The sequence below is a fragment of the Salvelinus namaycush genome, chromosome 39 (assembly GCF_016432855.1).
Source record: "Salvelinus namaycush isolate Seneca chromosome 39, SaNama_1.0, whole genome shotgun sequence".
NCBI classification, from domain to species: domain Eukaryota; kingdom Metazoa; phylum Chordata; class Actinopteri; order Salmoniformes; family Salmonidae; genus Salvelinus; species Salvelinus namaycush.
Genome location: NC_052345.1, coordinates 14,863,401 through 14,881,261, shown reverse-complemented (window position 1 = coordinate 14,881,261; position 17,861 = coordinate 14,863,401). Strand labels below are relative to the sequence as shown.

Sequence of the window (17,861 nt, the reverse complement as noted above, 5' to 3'; positions counted from 1 at the left end):
CAGATCTGCCCCAGTCTCTCTCTCTGTCCTGGTCTCTGGTGCTAGAGCGTCTGTCTCTGTTTCTCTCAGATCTGCCCCTGTCTCTCTCTCTGTCCTGGTCTCTGGTGCTAGAGCGTCTGTCTCTGTTTCTCTCAGATCTGCCCTTGTATCTCTCTCTGTTTCTCTCAGATCTGCCGCCGTCTCTCTCTCTGTCCTGGTCTCTGGTGCTAGAGTGTCTGTCTCTGTCTCTCTCAGATCTGCCCCCGTCTCTCTCTCTGTCCTGGTCTCTGGTGCTAGAGCGTCTGTCTCTGTCTCTCTTAGATCTGCCCCCGTCTCTCTCGCTGTCCTGGTCTCTGGTGCTAGAGCGTCTGTCTCTGTTTCTCTCAGATCTGCCCTTGTATCTCTCTCTGTCCTGGTCTCTGGTGCTAGAGCGGCTGTCTCTGTTTCTCTCAGATCTGCCCCCGTCTCTCTCTGTGTCCTGGTCTCTGGTGCTAGAGCGTTTGTATTCTGCGGTCCACCGATGGCAAGGGGGGCTGGAGTTGGAGCTATCTGATAACAAGGAAAAACTGTGACATTTACTTGAGCATGCTTTCTCCTCTTTATCTTTCCCTTTCTCGCTCTCCTCTTTCTCCTTCTCGCTCTCCTCTTCCTCCTCCTGTTTATCTTTCTCACTCTCCTCTTTGTCCTTCTTGCTCTCCTCTTTGTCCTTCTTGCTCTCCTCTTTGTCCTTCTTGCTCTCCTCTTTGTCCTTCTTGCTCTCCTCTTTGTCCTTCTTGCTCTCCTCTTTGTCCTTCTTGCTCTCCTCTTTGCCCTTCTTGCTCTCCTCTTTGTCCTTCTTGCTCTCCTCTTTGCCCTTCTTGCTCTCCTCTTTGTCCTTCTTGCTCTCCTCTTTGTCCTTCTTGTTCTCCTCTTTGCCCTTCTTGCTCTCCTCTTTGCCCTTCTTGCTCTCCTCTTTGCCCTTCTTGCTCTCCTCTTTGTCCTTCTTGCTCTCCTCTTTGTCCTTCTTGCTCTCCTCTTTCTCAACCCCCCACACGCTTTCTTTCTTGCCCACCTTCTTCTCCAGGTCTCTCTTCTTCCCATACAGCCTCTCCTGGATCCTGTCGTTCAGTCGGCCCAACTCCTCCACCCCCAGATCCAGCCCAATAGTCTGCAGCAGGCTCTGGATTTGTCCGTATTTCTGCTCATCCTCAGGCCTCTCTTTCCTATTCTCCTCAACAGGTGGAGACTTGGACTTAAGCCTCCCTTTCCTCTTCTCCTCAACAGGTGGAGACTTGGACTTAAGCCTCCCTTTCCTCTTCTCCTCAACAGGTGGAGACTTGGACTTGTGCCTCCCTTTCCTCTTCTCCTCAACAGGTGGAGACTTGGACTTAAGCCTCCCTTTCCTCTTCTCCTCAACAGGTGGAGACTTGGACTTAAGCCTCCCTTTCCTCTTCTCCTCAACAGGTGGAGACTTGGACTTAAGCCTCCCTTTCCTCGTCTCCTCAACAGGTGGAGACTTGGACTTAAGCCTCCCTTTCCTCTTCTCCTCAACAGGTGGAGACTTGGACTTATGCCTCCCTTTCCTCTTCTCCTCAACAGGTGGAGACTTGGACGTATGCCTCCCTTTCCTCTTCTCCTCCACCTGTGTAGACTTGGGCTTTTTGTTTTTTGGGCTATCCATAGCCTGGATGAAGCCCAAGCTAAGGCTATGTTGCCCAATCTCTCCTCCTCCACTTTGTAAGAGACTGCGGTGCTGTGGCAGAACGCTATCTGCTGGGACCACTTCACGCAACAGATCCCCAAACGGATTGGGCTGAACCCCGAGTATATTGAAACAACCTAGCGGGAACTCATCAAACCGGGAGCGCCTTTTGCGAGAGGGCACCTTCCTCTCACTCTTAGAGTTGGTCTCGGGCTGGCCATCAAGTGGAGGCGGCTGACCTTGTGGTAGCTCCTCTCCCATAGAGGGTAAATCCTTGAAATTGTTGACAATCTTTGAGAGCCTGTCGATGTCCACCCCTTTGTTGAGGACATCGAGGAAGTACTGGAAGCCCTTGGCTGCTTTGTCCTGAACAATGGGATAAGGGACCAAACATGAGGAAACATCAACAAATAACCATCCACTGCAACAGCTATATACATTTTAAATGTGTATGCTGGTTCGCTTCCTTAAGAGTGAGGGGACTCAAAACACAATTGATCCCAAATATGCTACATAGTACATACCTCCTTATTCACCGTGGGATTACGTCGCTGCTCCAATAAAGCCTCCACTTTGAGTTTCAGAGGATGCTCCTCTTCATGGATGTCCAGGGTAAGGCTGCCCTTCACTATGCTGTCTTTGTGCAGGATGGACTCGTTCATCCGTTCCACAAAGCTTTTGACCACTTTGGGCGGATGGAGAACAAGCTTGGGAGGGACCTGCTGGTTGGCAGCCTCCTGGAGTAAATTGAGGAAAATATTGAATGTACCAGTACCACCAGTATCAGAGAATTAAACAAACTATTCTGACCAACAAAAAGAAAAAACATTTGATTTTGAAACCATTCAATTTTGAGATGGGGGTGAAATTCAAAGTTGTGCTATATATTCATTGGCTATGTCATAGATCGTTTGTAAATGATAACTATTGATACATTACTAGCTCAAACACTTAATCTGCAAAAGTGACAAGTTAGTTAGTGGGTTATGCTGATTTCAGAACCATAAATCATTGTCCCCCAAAATCTGCCAGGGGGGTGGTAGATGCCTAGTCTCCCTTACGGCCAGATCAGGTGCCTACATAGTACACACACCATAGACATACAGTGCCTTCGGGAAGTATTCAGACCCCTTGACTTTCTCCAAATTTTGTTACGTTACAGCCTTATTCCAAAATTGACCCCCAAAAAATATAATCCTCAGCAATCTACACACACAATACCCCATAAAAATATTAAATACATTATTTACATAAGTATTCAGACCCTTTGCTATGAGACTCAAAACTGAGCTCAGGTGCATCCTGTTTCCGTTGATCATCCTTGAGGTGTTTCTACAACTTGATTGGAGTCCAGCTGTGGTAAATTCAATTGATTGGACATGATTTGGAAAGGCACACATCTGTCTATAAAAGGTCCCACAGTTGACAGTGCATGTCACAGCAAAAACCAAGCCATGATGTTGAAGGAATTGTCTGTAGAGCTACGAGACAGATCTGGGGAAGGGTAACAAAACATTTTTGCAGCACTGAAGGTCCCCAGGAATACAGTGCCGTCCATCATTCTTAAATAGAAGAAGTTTGCAACCACCAAGACTTTTCCTAGAGTTGGCCGCGAGGCCAGACTGAGCAATCGTGGGAGAAGGGCCTTGGTCAGGGAGGTGACCATGATGGTCACTCTGACAGAGCTCTAGAGTCTCTGTGGAGATGGGAGAAACTTCCACTAATCAGGCTTTTATGGCAGAGTGGCCAGACGGAAGCCACTCCTCAGTAAAAGGTACATGACAGGCCGCTTGGAGTTTGCCAAAAGGCACCTAAAGAAACAAGATTCTCTGGTTTGATAAAACCAAGATTGAACTCTTTGGCCTGAATGCCAAGCGTCACGTCTGGAGGAAACCTGGCACCATCCCTATTGTGAAGCATGGCGGTGGCAGCATCATGCTGTGGGGATGTTTTTCAGCAGCAGGGACTGGAAGACTAGTCAGGATCGAGGGAAAGATGACTGACGCAAAGTACAGAGAGAGCCTTGATGAAAACCTGCTCCAGAGCGCTCAGGACCTCAGACTGGGACCAAGGTTCACCTTCCAACAGAACAACGATCCTAAGCACACATTTACATTACATTTTAGTCATTTAGCAGACGCTCTTATCCAGAGCGACTTACAGTAGAGTGCATAAATTTTATTACATTTTTACATACTGAGACAAGGATATCCCTACCGGCCAAACCCTCCCTAACCCGGACGACGCTATGCCAATTGTGCGTCGCCCCACGGACCTCCCGGTTGCGGCCGGCTGCGACAGAGCCTGGGCGCGAACCCAGAGACTCTGGTGGCGCAGCTAGCACTGCGATGCAGTGCCCTAGACCACTGCGCCACCCGGGAGTGGTCTAGGTCACACAGCCAAGACAACGCAGGAGTGGCTTCGGGACAAGTCTTTGAATGTCCTTGTGTGGCCCAGTCAGCGCCCGGACTTGAACATCTCTGGAGAGACCTGAAAATAGCTGTGCAGCAACGCTCCCCATCCAACCTGACAGAGCTTGAGAGGATCTGCAGAGAAGAATGGGATAAACTCCCCAAATACAGGTGTGCCAAGCTTGTAGAGTCATACCCAAGAAGACTTGAGGCTGTAGTCGCAGTCAAAGGTGCTTCAACAAAGTACTGAGTAAAGGGTTTGAATACTTATGTAAATGTGATTTCAGTTTTTTTTATGATAAATTAGCAAAAATGCCTAAACACGTTTTTGCTTTGTCCTTATGGGGTATTGTGTGTAGATTGATGAGGAGAAATTTGATTTAATCATTTTTAGAATCAGACTAATGTAACAAAATGTGGAAAAAGTCAAGGGGTCTGAATACTTTCCGAAGGCACTGTATATAATTTACACACACACAGCTCCAGCTCAGAGAGGCCCAGCTTATGAGCTAAATCAGTAGCATGTTTGAATTCAGAATGGAAAATGTATGCGTTTATGCAACAAATGTAAGTGTATGAAACCAAATCTATTAATTCTCTAATCAAACCGAATCGTTTCAAACTAAAACGTATCGTTCCCGTATCAGAGCACATGCATCTAGATACATGTCGAATCGTCTTGAAAGGGAAAGATGCACATCCCTTTTGTATTTATGTATATGTGGTGAAGTTGTGCTGTTGAATTTGCGATGTTCCTGAAAAGGACATACAAAGAATTAAGAAATAATTTGAAGATGTATGATGCTGATCAAGCCTACGTTGTCCCTGAATACTGATCTAAGGTCAGTTTAGTATTTTTACCTCTAAATGGTTAATGGGGACAGGTTTATGGGTAACTGAATCTAGATCTTCACTTGGGGGTTATTCTACTGCCTCTCCTTAGTCTATGTCATGGAACAGTGCATCAAACATCAGGAAATACATCTATTCATAAATACAGATGTAACAAGCACATACCTTTGAGCGACATTCATTGGTCCATGCCCGCTTTCTCAAAATGCTATTCACCCTCTCTTTAAGAGTAACATCCTTATTGGAAACATTTTTTGTTAACATTTCAAGGTCCTTGTCCTTCGTCTTCTGTTTACGGATGGCCTTTGATTCAGGTCCAACCAATTCCATAGCAAGAACAGCTTTTTTGCGGGCAATCTGTTCCTCTATGATCTCCAGCTCCATCCTCTTACGAAGGAGCTCCAGGTCCTCCACACTGAGCTCCACAGGATCTCCATCAACGTCCCCATCTGTGTCTGGGGAGAAGGGAGCACTGCTACCCCTCAATGAATCTTCGCTCCAGTCTCTGGACGATGGGTCCATGATGAAGCTCATATCAGAGGAAGAACCATACTCCTCCCAACCTTCTCTAGTCCTCCTCATGCTGGGGTATTCACTGTAGGGCTCTCTGGCCATAGCCTGGCCGTTGTCTCTCGTCTCAAGGCCATCGCCCCATTGCCCTGAGCTCGGTTCTCTGTACTCCCTCCGCTGACTGCATCTCTCTGGTTCTCCATACTCCCTCCGCTGACTGCATCTCTCTGGTTCTCCATACTCCCTCCGCTGACTGCATCTCTCTGGTTCTTCATACTCCCTCCGCTGACTGCATGTCTCTGGTTCTCCATACTCCTTCCGCCGACTGTACCTCTCTGGTACTCCATACTCCCTCCGCTGACTGCATCTCTCTGGTTCTTCATACTCCCTCCGCTGACTGCATGTCTCTGGTTCTTCATACTCCATCCGCTGACTGCATGTCTCTGGTTCCCTATACTCCATCCGCTGACTGCATGTCTCTGGTTCCCTATACTCCATCTGCTGACTGCATGTCTCTGGTTCCCTATACTCCATCCGCTGACTGCATCTCTCTGGTTCTTCATACTCCCTCCTCTGACTGCATGTCTCTGGTTCTTCATACTCCCTCCGCTGACTGCATGTTTCTGGTGCGCCATACTCCCTCTGGTGACTGTGCCTCTCTGGATCCATGGGGTACATTCTGCCAAGGTGCCTGAGCTAGGCTGATACTCCAGGTTCACTGCAGAGAATAAAATGGTGAACTGTACTGTGTGTCTGGGTGACAACTATAACACTAATGTTAAGCATGTGATGAATATAAACATGTTTGTCATTGATTATGCTATATTGGATGTTCTTTGCCCAGATATGCATGTTCAAGGCAAGACATAAGGGCTCAAAGTAATTAACAGGCTTCTAACAAACAAGTTCCAATATATAGGTAGTTAAATTTGACTTATATGCTAACCTGCTTGTAAGATATTGTTTTGAATGTCAGCTGAAATGTGTTAGTCATCTAATTTTCAGAGCAGGCCCGCATATAGCTTGCTAGCTAAATATTGTAAAATGTAAGCATGCCAGGTAGAAGAATATCGACAAATATATAAAATAGCCAAATCTAAAGTCACGTTGCCACTTAAAAGGTGCAAGCATTGATTGTAATAATTGTTAGCCTCCAGTCTGCCCCTTTTTACTGCGCTAATGCTACCTTCGCGCAGGCCTGCGCAGGCCTTTGTTCGCCGTCTCGTTCTGGATCTTGAGGGTTCCGATAACTTGCACGTACACAATCAGAGTCTGAAAAATCGAAGTGCCTTGACTTGGAAATACTATTGTATATTGTTCAATTGTTAGAACGGCAACTGATCAAACAATAAACTACTTCGAGTTAAATTATTTCAGCTTCATAGGATAAAAAATTCAATACTGCCACCAATAGGGCAGAATGCGAAAGTGCATGGGATTTTCTAATACAAAACCAATGGAAGTTGTCCCTGAAAAGGAATGTGAAGCTCAATGGGTTGAAGTTAATTTGAAATATGATACACTACACACTTACAATATTAGACAGAATATTTTATTCAATTACATATTTACAAAGTGAAAGATGATCTATAGAAATAGGAAGGCTGACTGAACTGGGGAATGAAACAAGGGCAGTTCTTACTTTTAGCTATCAGGCATGAGAACTTACAAACATAATGCCGTCAATAGTCTTTTCATGCATTGATACACATGTACTATGTCTAGGGCCAGGAGTTTTTTCTGACCACATGACCAGACCAAGTAAACTCCACACCCTTATTTGGTTTATAACAGGCAAATTGTCTCTGGCAGCCAAATACTCCATCTAAATTGAGGTACGGTTCTAGAAACATAAAGCCATCAACTTTCATATGCAAAATATACATTTACTCTAGTGTTATATAAGCAATAAGGCCAGAGGAAGAGTGGTATATGGGCAATATACCACGGCACGACGCAACACAGAGTGCCTGGACACAGCCCTTAGCAGTGGTATATTGACCATAATCACAAACCCCAGAGGAGCCTTATTGCTATTATAAACTGGTTCCCAACGTAATTAGAGCCGTAAAACTAAATGTTTAGTCACACCCGTGGTATACGGTCTGATAAACCATGGCTTTCAGCCAATCAGAATTCAGGCCTCAAACCACCCAGTTTATAAAACCGGTGTTAACAGTTGCAGCCGACAGTATTTTCAGTGATGAGTTTGTGGCGTCCATCTTCCGTTTACACACAGGTTTTTGGAGATGCAGATCGCTAATTAGCACAGGTAGTCAACGGTCTTCCGTCCGTTTTCCGTAAACAAGCACTGTAACATGGAAATATGGCCGTGTGAGAACCCTAACCCAATAAACATGTTTTTCCTCTCTACTGATATGAAAGATAGTTCCTTATGTCTCCAAAATCTTAATTGAAACGATGCATGTTAACATTTCGTGCAAGTGTCGGTGCCCCCGGCCAGAAGATACTATCGTCAATAGACGCTAAAGGTACTTAGCATATATGAATGGCCTAGGCCCTACCACATACACACAATACTAATAAATTACACTGAAAATAACTTCAATATGAAGCATTTAAGGACAAGGCTCAACTTTAAAAAATCCTTTGTTAGTGTCATTACAAATCTATAAATGGATGATAGGTAAGAATGTAAGCCAACTGATGTCCATAGGGTCTGGATGGGTCTGCAGCAGGTTCTATTCTAGTGGGAGATGAGATCATGATGCCAAGTGAAGATCTGCAGAAAAGAGAAAGAGTTGAGACGAATTACTTGCTATGATATAATACAATCATGTTCCTTTGAAACCAATGTATTTCTGGTGCTTTTACTTACAACAGCTAGCCATCCTTTGAGGCTATGTTAGGCGTGCCCATCTTCAGGTTGAACTCTTCAAGTTGAGGAACATTTAAGAAATTCAATGTCATTAAAAGGCTTTGCCATAACAACAACAAAATGTGGTTGAATGGTGAACGCCAAGTCATAGGTAGATAAAAGGTCAACATAACCTCATCTTAGTGAAAACATGGGTATTTCAGATAACCAAGGGAGAACTTGTTGTTTCTCCCCTTGTCTCTTTCTCAGCCTGGTTCAGAGAGGAAGCCAGGGCCCATTATAGCCGCTTTCTCCACAAGGTCTGCTAGCAGTTTCTCGCCATCTTTAATTGCGTTGTCCTCTCTTTCTCGGCCTTTCTCAGCCTTTGGTTCCAAGAGGGCCCTTTGCAGACACTTTTCTCCATATGATCTGCAAGCAGTTTCTCCTCTTCTAACGTAGTTTCTTCCTCTCTTTCTGGTTCTTTGTTGGGCCCTGGTTCAGAGGGAAGCTAAGAGTCATTTGTAGCCATCTGAGGAACTACTTTCTCTATTGTGTCTGCAAGCAGTTCCTTCCCTTCTGTCATTCCTCCCTCCCCTTCCATCTTGGGTGCTGGTTCATTGGCCTCAGTATCTGCTTTTGCCTTTGACAGTTTCCCCCTTGTCAAATATATTCATAAGGGTACACGGAACCGCTCTCCTTTTTCCTCTAGTGTTTTCTTCTTTTTCTTGGGCTTTGGCTCAGAGGGCTCCCCAGAGTCCTTTGCAGCATCTAGAGGCACTTTCTCCTTAGTGTCTACAAGTGGTCTCTTCCCTTTGTACTGGAAAGCCTTTTTCCTCCTCTTTGCAAGATGCTTCCTATTCCCTTTCATCTTGTACTGATGCCTCTTTAGACATCTGATTCGAATCCTCATGAAGATACCTGGATACAACATTTTTTTCTTGGGGCCCATTTCAGAGGGGGCCGCAGAGTCGATTGCAGTCACCTGAGGAGCCACTTTCTCTGCAGCGTCAGCATGTGGTTTCTCGCCTTCTGGTTCTTTCTTAGGCCCTGTTTCAGATGGTGTCTCCAAATTCTTTGCAGCTTCCTGAGGGACCACTTCTTTAGCAGTGTCAGCATGTAGTTTCTCCCCATCTATCATTGCTTCTCCTTCTTGGTCTTTCTTGGGCTCCGGTTCAAAGGGGAAGTGAGGGGCCACTTTCCCTGCTGCAAGCAATCGCTTTCTTTTGCGCTGGTGAGCCTTATTCCTCCTCTTCTCAAGCCATTTCATATTATACTGAAACTTCCTTAGATGACTGATAACTCTTCATGAATATACCTGTGAAGAATATATTGTTTCTCCCCTTTGCTTTCTTCTTGGACCCTGGTTCAGAGGGGGACTTCTTTGTCGCTATCCGAGTGGTCAATACCGCGGGGGACTTCTTTGTCGCCATCTGACAGGACACTTTCACTACGGCTTCTGCATGCTTCTGTGACTTTTCCTTGTGGTTGCTAGCGTGCTGGGTGTATGTGAGCTGGAGGTTGCTAGCAGGCTGGGTGTATGTGTATCTCTAACTTAAGACTGCTGGAGTGCTGGCAGGCTGGGTAGATGTGAGCTGGAGGTTGCTAGTAGCAGGCTGGGTAGATGAGAGCTGGAGGTTGCTAGTAGCAGCCTGGGTAGATGAGAGCTGGAGGTTGCTAGTAGCAGCCTGGGTAGATGTGAGCTGGAGGTTGCTAGTAGCAGGCTGGGTAGATGTGAGCTGGAGGTTGCTAGTAGCAGCCTGGGTAGATGTGAGCTGGAGGTTGCTAGTAGTAGCCTGGGTAGATGTGAGCTGGAGGTTGCTAGTAGCAGGCTGTGTAGATGAGAGCTGGAGGTTGCTAGTAGCAGGCTGGGTAGATGAGAGCTGGAGGTTGCTAGTAGCAGGCTGGGTAGATGTGAGCTGGAGGTTGCTAGCAGGCTGGGTAGATGCGTATGTCTGGTTTAAGGATGTGGTGCCATTAGAGTAATATGGGGGGGCGCTGGGGTAGGGTGGATCCCCAGGGGGGTTAGGTAGGAGGGGCTTGTTACCAGGCAGCATGGCACCAGCGGGCATGATTCCAGGAAGCATGGTACCAGGGGACATAATACCAGGAAGCGTGGTATCAGGGGGATAACCCCACACTGGAGGGAAGGCAATGGTGTAGGGGCTGCTGTGGTATGCCATAAACTGAGAGTACTGGGTGGGGGAGTTTGTTGCCATTATAGATGCACGAGGAGGATGAGAAACAGGGTATACAGGGTAAATGGAGTATGAGTAGAGCTCAATTGAGCTGTCAATGGACTCATCCCCATGCCTAAACCTCTCAGATCTCTCTATGTCCCAGTCTTTAGTAATAGTGTGGCAGTCGCTGTCTGTTTGTCTCTGGTCCTTTGCAACCACCTGTCTATGTCCTTGTCTATCGCTCGGTTTCTGTCTCTCTCAGATCTGTATCTGTCCCGGTCTCCCTCTCTGCCTCCGTCCCTGCCTTTCTCTGGGTCTCTGTCCCCGTGTCTCTCAGATCTGTCCCGGTCTCCGTCCCAGTCTTTCTCTGGGTCTCTGTCCCCGTGTCTCTCAGATCTGTATCGGCCCGTCTCTCCTAGATCTGTCCCGGTCTCTCTCTCGGCCTCCGTCCCAGTCTTTCTCTGGGTCTCTGTCCCCGTGTCTCTCAGATCTGTATCGGCCCGTCTCTCCTAGATCTGTCCCGGTCTCTCTCTCGGCCTCCGTCCCAGTCTTTCTCTGGGTCTCTGTCCCCGTGTCTCTCAGATCTGTATCGGCCCGTCTCTCCTAGATCTGTCCCGGTCTCTCTCTCGGCCTCCGTCCCAGTCTTTCTCTGGGTCTTTATCTCTATTCCTTTCTGATCTCTTAGTTTCTCTGACTACTGGTATGTCCTTGTCTCTCTCTCTCTGGTACTAGAGTGTCTGTGCCCGTCTCCCTTTCGGTTTCTCTCAGATCTGTCCCTTTCTCTGACTCGGCCCTTCTCTGGTACGAGAGCATCTTCGCCCGTATTTCTCTCTCGCAGGACTGTCCCCTTTTCTGACTCTGTCCTTGTCTCCCTCTCTGTCCTGGTCTCTAGTACTAGAGTGTCTGTGCCCATCTCTCTCTCCATCTCTTTCAGATCTCTCAATTTTTCTGACTATATCCTCTTCCTTCCCTCTGTCCTTGTCTCTGGTACCAGAGTGTCGGTGCCAGTCCCTCTCAGATCTGTCCCTGTGTCTCTCTATGTCCCATACCCTGTTACTAGAGCTGCTGTATTCAACGGTCATGTTTGAGTGCTGGTTTAGAAGGGGGCTAGGGCTGGCGCTGTCTGATGGTAATGAGGAAGTACTGAGATGTTTAAATGAGGGCTCGCTCTCCTTTTTCTCTTTTCTCTTCTCATTCTTGAACTTCCTTTTCAAGTCTCCCATCTTCCCATACAGCCTATCATTGGTCCTGTCTGTCAGCTGACCCAACTCCTCAACCCCCAAGTCCAGCCCAACGATCTCCAGCAGGGTCTGCATCTGCTCGTACCGCTGCTCATCCTCAAGCCTCACCTTCTTCTTCTCCTCAACTGGAGAAGACTTGGATCTACTGCTGGAGTCAACATGACCCTCGGGCAGAGTCGGCCAAACTTGTGGTAGCTTCTCGCCCACAATGAGTAACCCATTTTTGTTGTTGACGATCTTTGAGAGCTTGTTGATGTCCACCCCTTCATTGAGGACATTGAGGAAGCGCTGGAAGCCTGTGGCTGCTATGTCTTGCTCCTGTGTCCTGAGTGAATGAACTGGCCTCTGATTGTGCCGTTTATCATTCGGGACCACCTAACAGGAAACATATGATGAAATATCAATGAATATCTAACCACTTCAGCTATAAACAAACTAGTGCTGGGAGATTAACCGAAATTTCGGGTATTTTTCTTTTTTTAAACTAATTGACCGACGTATGTTTAAATTATTTGAATACCACTTCTTTCCGTTTTTTTGGTAGGGAATTAGTAGGGAAATGTAGTTTCCAACAGGCCAATATTTAGCATGCTTTAGCGCATAACTACAATGACCATAATCCATCTACTTGTCTGGTCTGTTTCTTTTACGCCATCTATTGAAGAGAGAAGAATGCACAATTGTGAGGTGATATAGAGAGCAGCTGTTGCTTAGTGAGGTATCTCTACCTGAAAATACATAATCTACTTGATATTCAGCAGTCATAAAAGTATGCCTTATTTACTTTGAAGAACTACGAAATAGTGATTTTGTAAGACAGCATAGGCAGAAGCTCTAGAGATGAGATGACTTGGAATGAAATAAGGTCATCAAATAAAACAAATGTAATATACACAAATGAAATATTTTATTAAATTAAAGTTATGTGAATAAATTATGGTTAATAAGTGATAAGCAGTAATTGGCAGTCACTACCATCATGGGACTTTTATTAATTGTTTTACTCTGTTAGAGCATTCAACCCACATAATCCACAGTGCATTTAATGTTAAAAAATAATCGAAACCGAAAAAGCACTAATCGCTCAGCAATAAAACAAACAAAATATGTTTGATCTGCTTGCATCATCAAGATGGCCCATCAAACGTATCCTTCATTTACGTATCACTTATGTGTGCATTTCACACTACCTTTGTGTTGTCATGGGCTTGCTGTGTTCATCTGAATGTCACAATGAATGCATTTGGTTGCATTCCTTCATAATGGCTCATTCGGCCATTCTAGTTATGCTACAAGTTATCTCAATGACTGTTCGCATGCTAGGTAGCAATTGATGCATCAGGTGGTTGACAGGGATAACACTAATTATAGCGGTGACATTTTAGAAAAAACGATAGGTCTATAAGAACACAAAAAATATTATGAAGCGTACAAGTAGGTAGACACTTCATATCCTGCCTATTTGGAATGGGTGTCAATGGGAGAAATCGATTGTATAAATCGGGAGCCATGGTTTTCTTGACTTCCTTCTTATGATACTTTTGCAGAGCTCTATGTTTTGTTAAAGCTACATACCTCATTGTTGGGAGAGCGTCGCTGGTTCATTAAAGCCTTCACTTTCAGTCTCAGAGGACGGGCCTCTTCATTTTCTAGGGGAGCGCTAATCATCAGCTCCAATGCTCGCATCTTGTTTTGTTTCTTCAGCTTGGCAGGGGTATCCTGGAGGAAAATAGAGACAATATTTTTGTATGTGTAATGCAGTTGTCTCTGAATAGTGATCTAAGGTCAGTTTCTATTTACCTCTTAGACTCTTAAAGGCTGTGGGTAACTGATCTTAGATCTGTGTTTGGAGAAAAGGGGGTCTGCTGCTAAGTCCATGTAGCAGAAACATCAGAATCCAAACATCAGGAAAGATCTGATGGTCACCCTGATGAAGGCGGTTGTAGTCACAACGCATTGGTGGATTTTTATTTTTTTGCTATGCATAAGCCATAAACAATAAAAAGCTTTAAATGTTTTACGCTACACGCTAGTGCCTTGATTTTTTGGACAAAGGCTTTTTTGGCATTGTTTACTATCCATCATCAACTTCTTTTGGATCAATCAGGGAAGATTTATTCATAACAGTGTTGAGATCAATTCAGAATTTAATTAAATTCAACACATTAATTGAAATTCGATTTTGAATTGTTAACACCCCACAGGAAGCAGATTTTTTTATAAAGTCGAATTTTAAATAACTTAGATATGGACATATGAGCCTCAATCCTTTGCCAAAATCACCAGACACCTCTTACTAAAGAATAGATACCATTTTAAATGTTAGTTTGATTATAACTCAATGATGTCAAACAGTATTTTGTTTTGTATTTTTGTCATGAAATGTTCTCTTCCATTCTGGAGTGTTTGACCAAATGCTTTCTGAGAAATGTATGTTTTTCTATCATTACATTTAATAACATGTAAAGTGAATGATTCATAATTAGAGAACCTACATAACTAACTTTGAATATCTCCAGACCACTGTAATTATAACTTGTTTCAGGAGGATGAATTTAAAAAATGAAATGTTTTAAGAACATGTTTTGCCCAGGGGTCTAGCAGTATAGCATTCTTGTCACATTGCTTTGCTTTATCTTGGCCAGGTCGCAGTTATAAATGAGAACTTGTTCTCAACTGGCCTACCTGGTTAAATAAAGATGAAAAAAAAAAAATAGCACTTACCCACCTTGCGTCTTATTTCCCGACCCTAGACTGTGCCTGTTTGGTGACACTTTTCCCAAATAGGAGGGAATTTCCGTGGTTGGTAGACGGTTGCGTCGCCGAGCAGTGCCCAGGAAATAATTCAATTCAATTGATGGATGCTACCCCCCCCCCCCCCCCCTCCAAATCAAACATGGATTCCAATTTCTGTTTTTGCTTTACGCGCACACCTGTGTTTCTCACCTGTTTGGCCTAACTAGTCAGCCTTGCAATACGGGCACCGTGTTACAACAGACAGGAACTAGAAATTGAGTGTGTGCGAGCAAACATTGAAATCCATCATTGATTAATAGTCCTTTCAGCGTGACTTAACTTGAACACTTCTCCAATGTCACGCCCCAAGACGGAATGTTAAATAAATGTACTTACACGTTATTAACTGTATACATGACGGCGAGCTGGTACGGCTACAATATGTCAAACATAGTTTTGGTAACCATGCATGATGTCAACATAATGATGTATGGAATAAATTAAGGGGAATTTGACACAAATCTAGATTTTTGCATGAACTATCCCTTTAATTAAAAAGTAATTCTGCTTCCTGTTGAGTGTGGCCAATTCAAATCTAATACTTTTATGGGAATTAAAGACCAATTAGCAATTCATAATTGACCCAACCTTGATTAATAAATACAGCACTAATAGGTACATACCTTACTCAGAATGTCCAGCACCCTCCGTTTAAGAGGTTGGCATATGCGTGAGGACTGGTCCGCGACATTACTGTTAAATGTTGTATTGTTCGCCTTCCTCTGTTTAGACATGTCCTTCGCTGTTGCATATGCAGTCTGTGCTTTAGGCATGTCCTTAACTCCGCGTTTAACCTTTGGCATAGCAAGAACAGCTTTCTTGCAAGCTCTCTTCTCCTCTATGACCTCTAGGTCCTCCACACTGAGCTCCAGAGGATCTCCATCAACGTCCCCATCTGTGTCTGGGGAGAAGGGAGCACCGCTACCCCTCAATGAGCCTTCGCTCCAGTCTCTGGACGACGGGTCCATGATGTGCTTCCTCTGATATGAGCTACCATACTCCTCCCAACCTTCTCTAGTCCTCCTCATGCTGGAGTATTCACTGTAGGGCTCTCTGGCCATAGCCTGGGCGTTGTCTCTCTTAAGGCTATCGTTCCATTGTCCTGAGCTCGGTTCTCCGTACTCCTTCCGCCGACTGTACCTCTCTGGTTCTCCGTACTCCTTCCGCCGACTGTACCTCTCTGGTTCTCCATACTCCTTCCGCCGACTGTACCTCTCTGGTTCTCCATACTCCACCCGCTGACTGCATGTCTCTGGTTCTCCATACTCCTTCCGCCGACTGTACCTCTCTGGTTCTCCATACTCCACCCGCTGACTGCATCTCTCTGGTTCTCCATACTCCCTCCGCTGACTGCATCTCTCTGGTTCTCCATACTCCCTCCGCCGACTGTATGTCTCTGGTTCTTCATACTCCCTCCGCCGACTGTACCTCTCTGGTTCTTCATACTCCCTCCGCCGACTGTATGTCTCTGGTTCTCCATACTCCCTCCGCCGACTGTACCTCTCTGGTTCTTCATACTCCCTCCGCTGACTGCATCTCTCTGGTTCTTCATACTCCCTCCGCTGACTGCATCTCTCTGGTTCTCCATACTCCCTCCGTTGACTGTGCCTCTCTGGATCTATGGGGTACATTCTGCCAAGGTGCCGGAGCTGGACTGACACTCCAGGTTCACTGCAGAGAATAAAATGGTGGTGAACTGTACTGTGTGTCTGGGTGACAACTATATAACACTAATGTTAAGTATGTGATGAATATAAGCATGTTTGTCGTTGATTATGCTATATTGGATGTTCTTTGCCCAGATATGCATGTTCAAGGCAAGACATAAGACCTCAAACGAATTAACAGGCTTTTAAACAAACAAGTTGAGTTCCAATATATAAGTAGTTGCATTTGTTTTCTATAATGCTAACTTAGCTTGCTTGTACGTTATTGTTCTGAATGTCAGCTGAAATGTGCTAGCGTTAGCCAGCTAACGTTAGCTATAGGTTACTACCTAGCTAGTTCGTAACGTAATTTTCAGAGCAGGTTGGCATATACCTTGCTAGCTAACGATTGTAAATGCAAGCATGCCTGATAGAATATCGACAAATACATGAAATTGCCACATTGAAATAGTCACATTGCACATTTTCCATAATAAGTGGCGGCAAACATTGACTATAGCTAATGATTGCCTACCTCGAGATTCTCGCGCAGGCTTATGTGTTCGCCGTCTCCTGGATCTTGTAGGGTCAAACAATTTGCATACCAGTCTCTCTTAAAAATCGGAGTAATTTGATTTTAATATAAATTGTATAGATCGGGTTAAGTTTGTTATAAAGGCAACTGGTCAACCAACATAACCTCGTTTCTTGTCTACTTCGTCTATAGCTCTGTATTCAGCTTCATAGGATCGACATTCCAATACTGCCACCAATAGGACGGAGTGCGAAGAGCATGGCATTTTCTAATACTAAACCAATGAAAGTTATGCCTGAAAAGAAATGTTAAATGACTTTTGACATACTCCACACTTACAATATTAGACAGAATATTTTATTCATTTAAATATTTACAAAGTGAAAGACGATCTATAGACTGAACTGGGGAGTGAAACATGGGCAGTTTTCTTGCTTTTAGCTATCAGGCATGAGAACTTACAAACATGTCATTGCATTGATACACATCTACTATGCCCAGGGCCAGGAGTTGTTTCTGACCACATGACCAGACCAAGTAAACTCCACGGCCTTAATATTTAGTTTATAACGGGAGAGAAAATGCATTTGCTGAGCAGATATCATAGTCAAGAAAAACTCCTGGCCCTACCCATACCACACACAATACAAAACATTACACTGAAAATAGCTTCAACATGTAGTATTTAAGGATGAGGATAAACTATAACAAATCCTTTGCTAGTGTCATGACAAATCCAGCTTCCTGAGGAACCACTTCTTCTGTGTCAGCATGTAGTTTCTCCCCATCTATCATTGCTACTCCTTCTGGATCTTGGGCTCCTCTTCAAAGGGGAAATCCTTTGCAGCTACTTGAGGGGCCACTTTCCCTGATGCTTCTGCAAGCAGTCACTTTATTTTGTGCTGGGGAGCCTTGTTCCTCCTCTTCAAAAGCCATTTCCTCTTACACAGATGATTGTAATAACTCTAAATGAAAATACCTGTGAAGAATATATTGTTTACCCCCTTTGCTCTCTTCATTCATCCCGGTTCAGAGGGGGACTTTGTCACCATCTGACAGGACACTTTCGCAAGTTTCACGCTTCGCATGTTTCACGCTTCTGCATGTTTCTGTCTCTTCCATGTTTATTCTTTTCACTTTCGCTACGGCTCCTGCATGCTTCTGTCTCCTTTCCTTGTGGTTGCTAGCAGGCTGGGTGTATGTGAGATGGTGGTT

The 17,861-nt window shown here is 44.8% G+C and overlaps 2 protein-coding genes across 2 annotated transcripts; both read right to left on the bottom strand.

The window, feature by feature from the left end:
* Positions 1-470: 470 nt before the first annotated feature.
* LOC120032725 (ABC transporter F family member 4-like) lies at positions 471-6,725 on the bottom strand. Its single transcript, XM_038978916.1, has 5 exons — positions 6,620-6,725; positions 5,089-6,151; positions 2,185-2,397; positions 569-2,026; positions 471-524 (listed from the first exon to the last, which is right to left on the bottom strand). Exons 2-5 carry the CDS (start codon positions 6,109-6,111, stop codon positions 471-473), a joined length of 2,748 nt encoding a protein of 915 aa, XP_038834844.1. The 5' UTR covers positions 6,112-6,151; positions 6,620-6,725.
* A 244-nt stretch (positions 6,726-6,969) lies between these two features.
* LOC120032657 lies at positions 6,970-16,825 on the bottom strand. Its single transcript, XM_038978847.1, has 5 exons — positions 16,647-16,825; positions 15,089-16,136; positions 13,245-13,388; positions 8,273-12,044; positions 6,970-8,176 (listed from the first exon to the last, which is right to left on the bottom strand). Exons 2-4 carry the CDS (start codon positions 16,094-16,096, stop codon positions 11,193-11,195), a joined length of 2,004 nt encoding a protein of 667 aa, XP_038834775.1. The 5' UTR covers positions 16,097-16,136; positions 16,647-16,825; the 3' UTR covers positions 6,970-8,176; positions 8,273-11,192.
* Between the last annotated feature and the right edge of the window lie 1,036 nt (positions 16,826-17,861).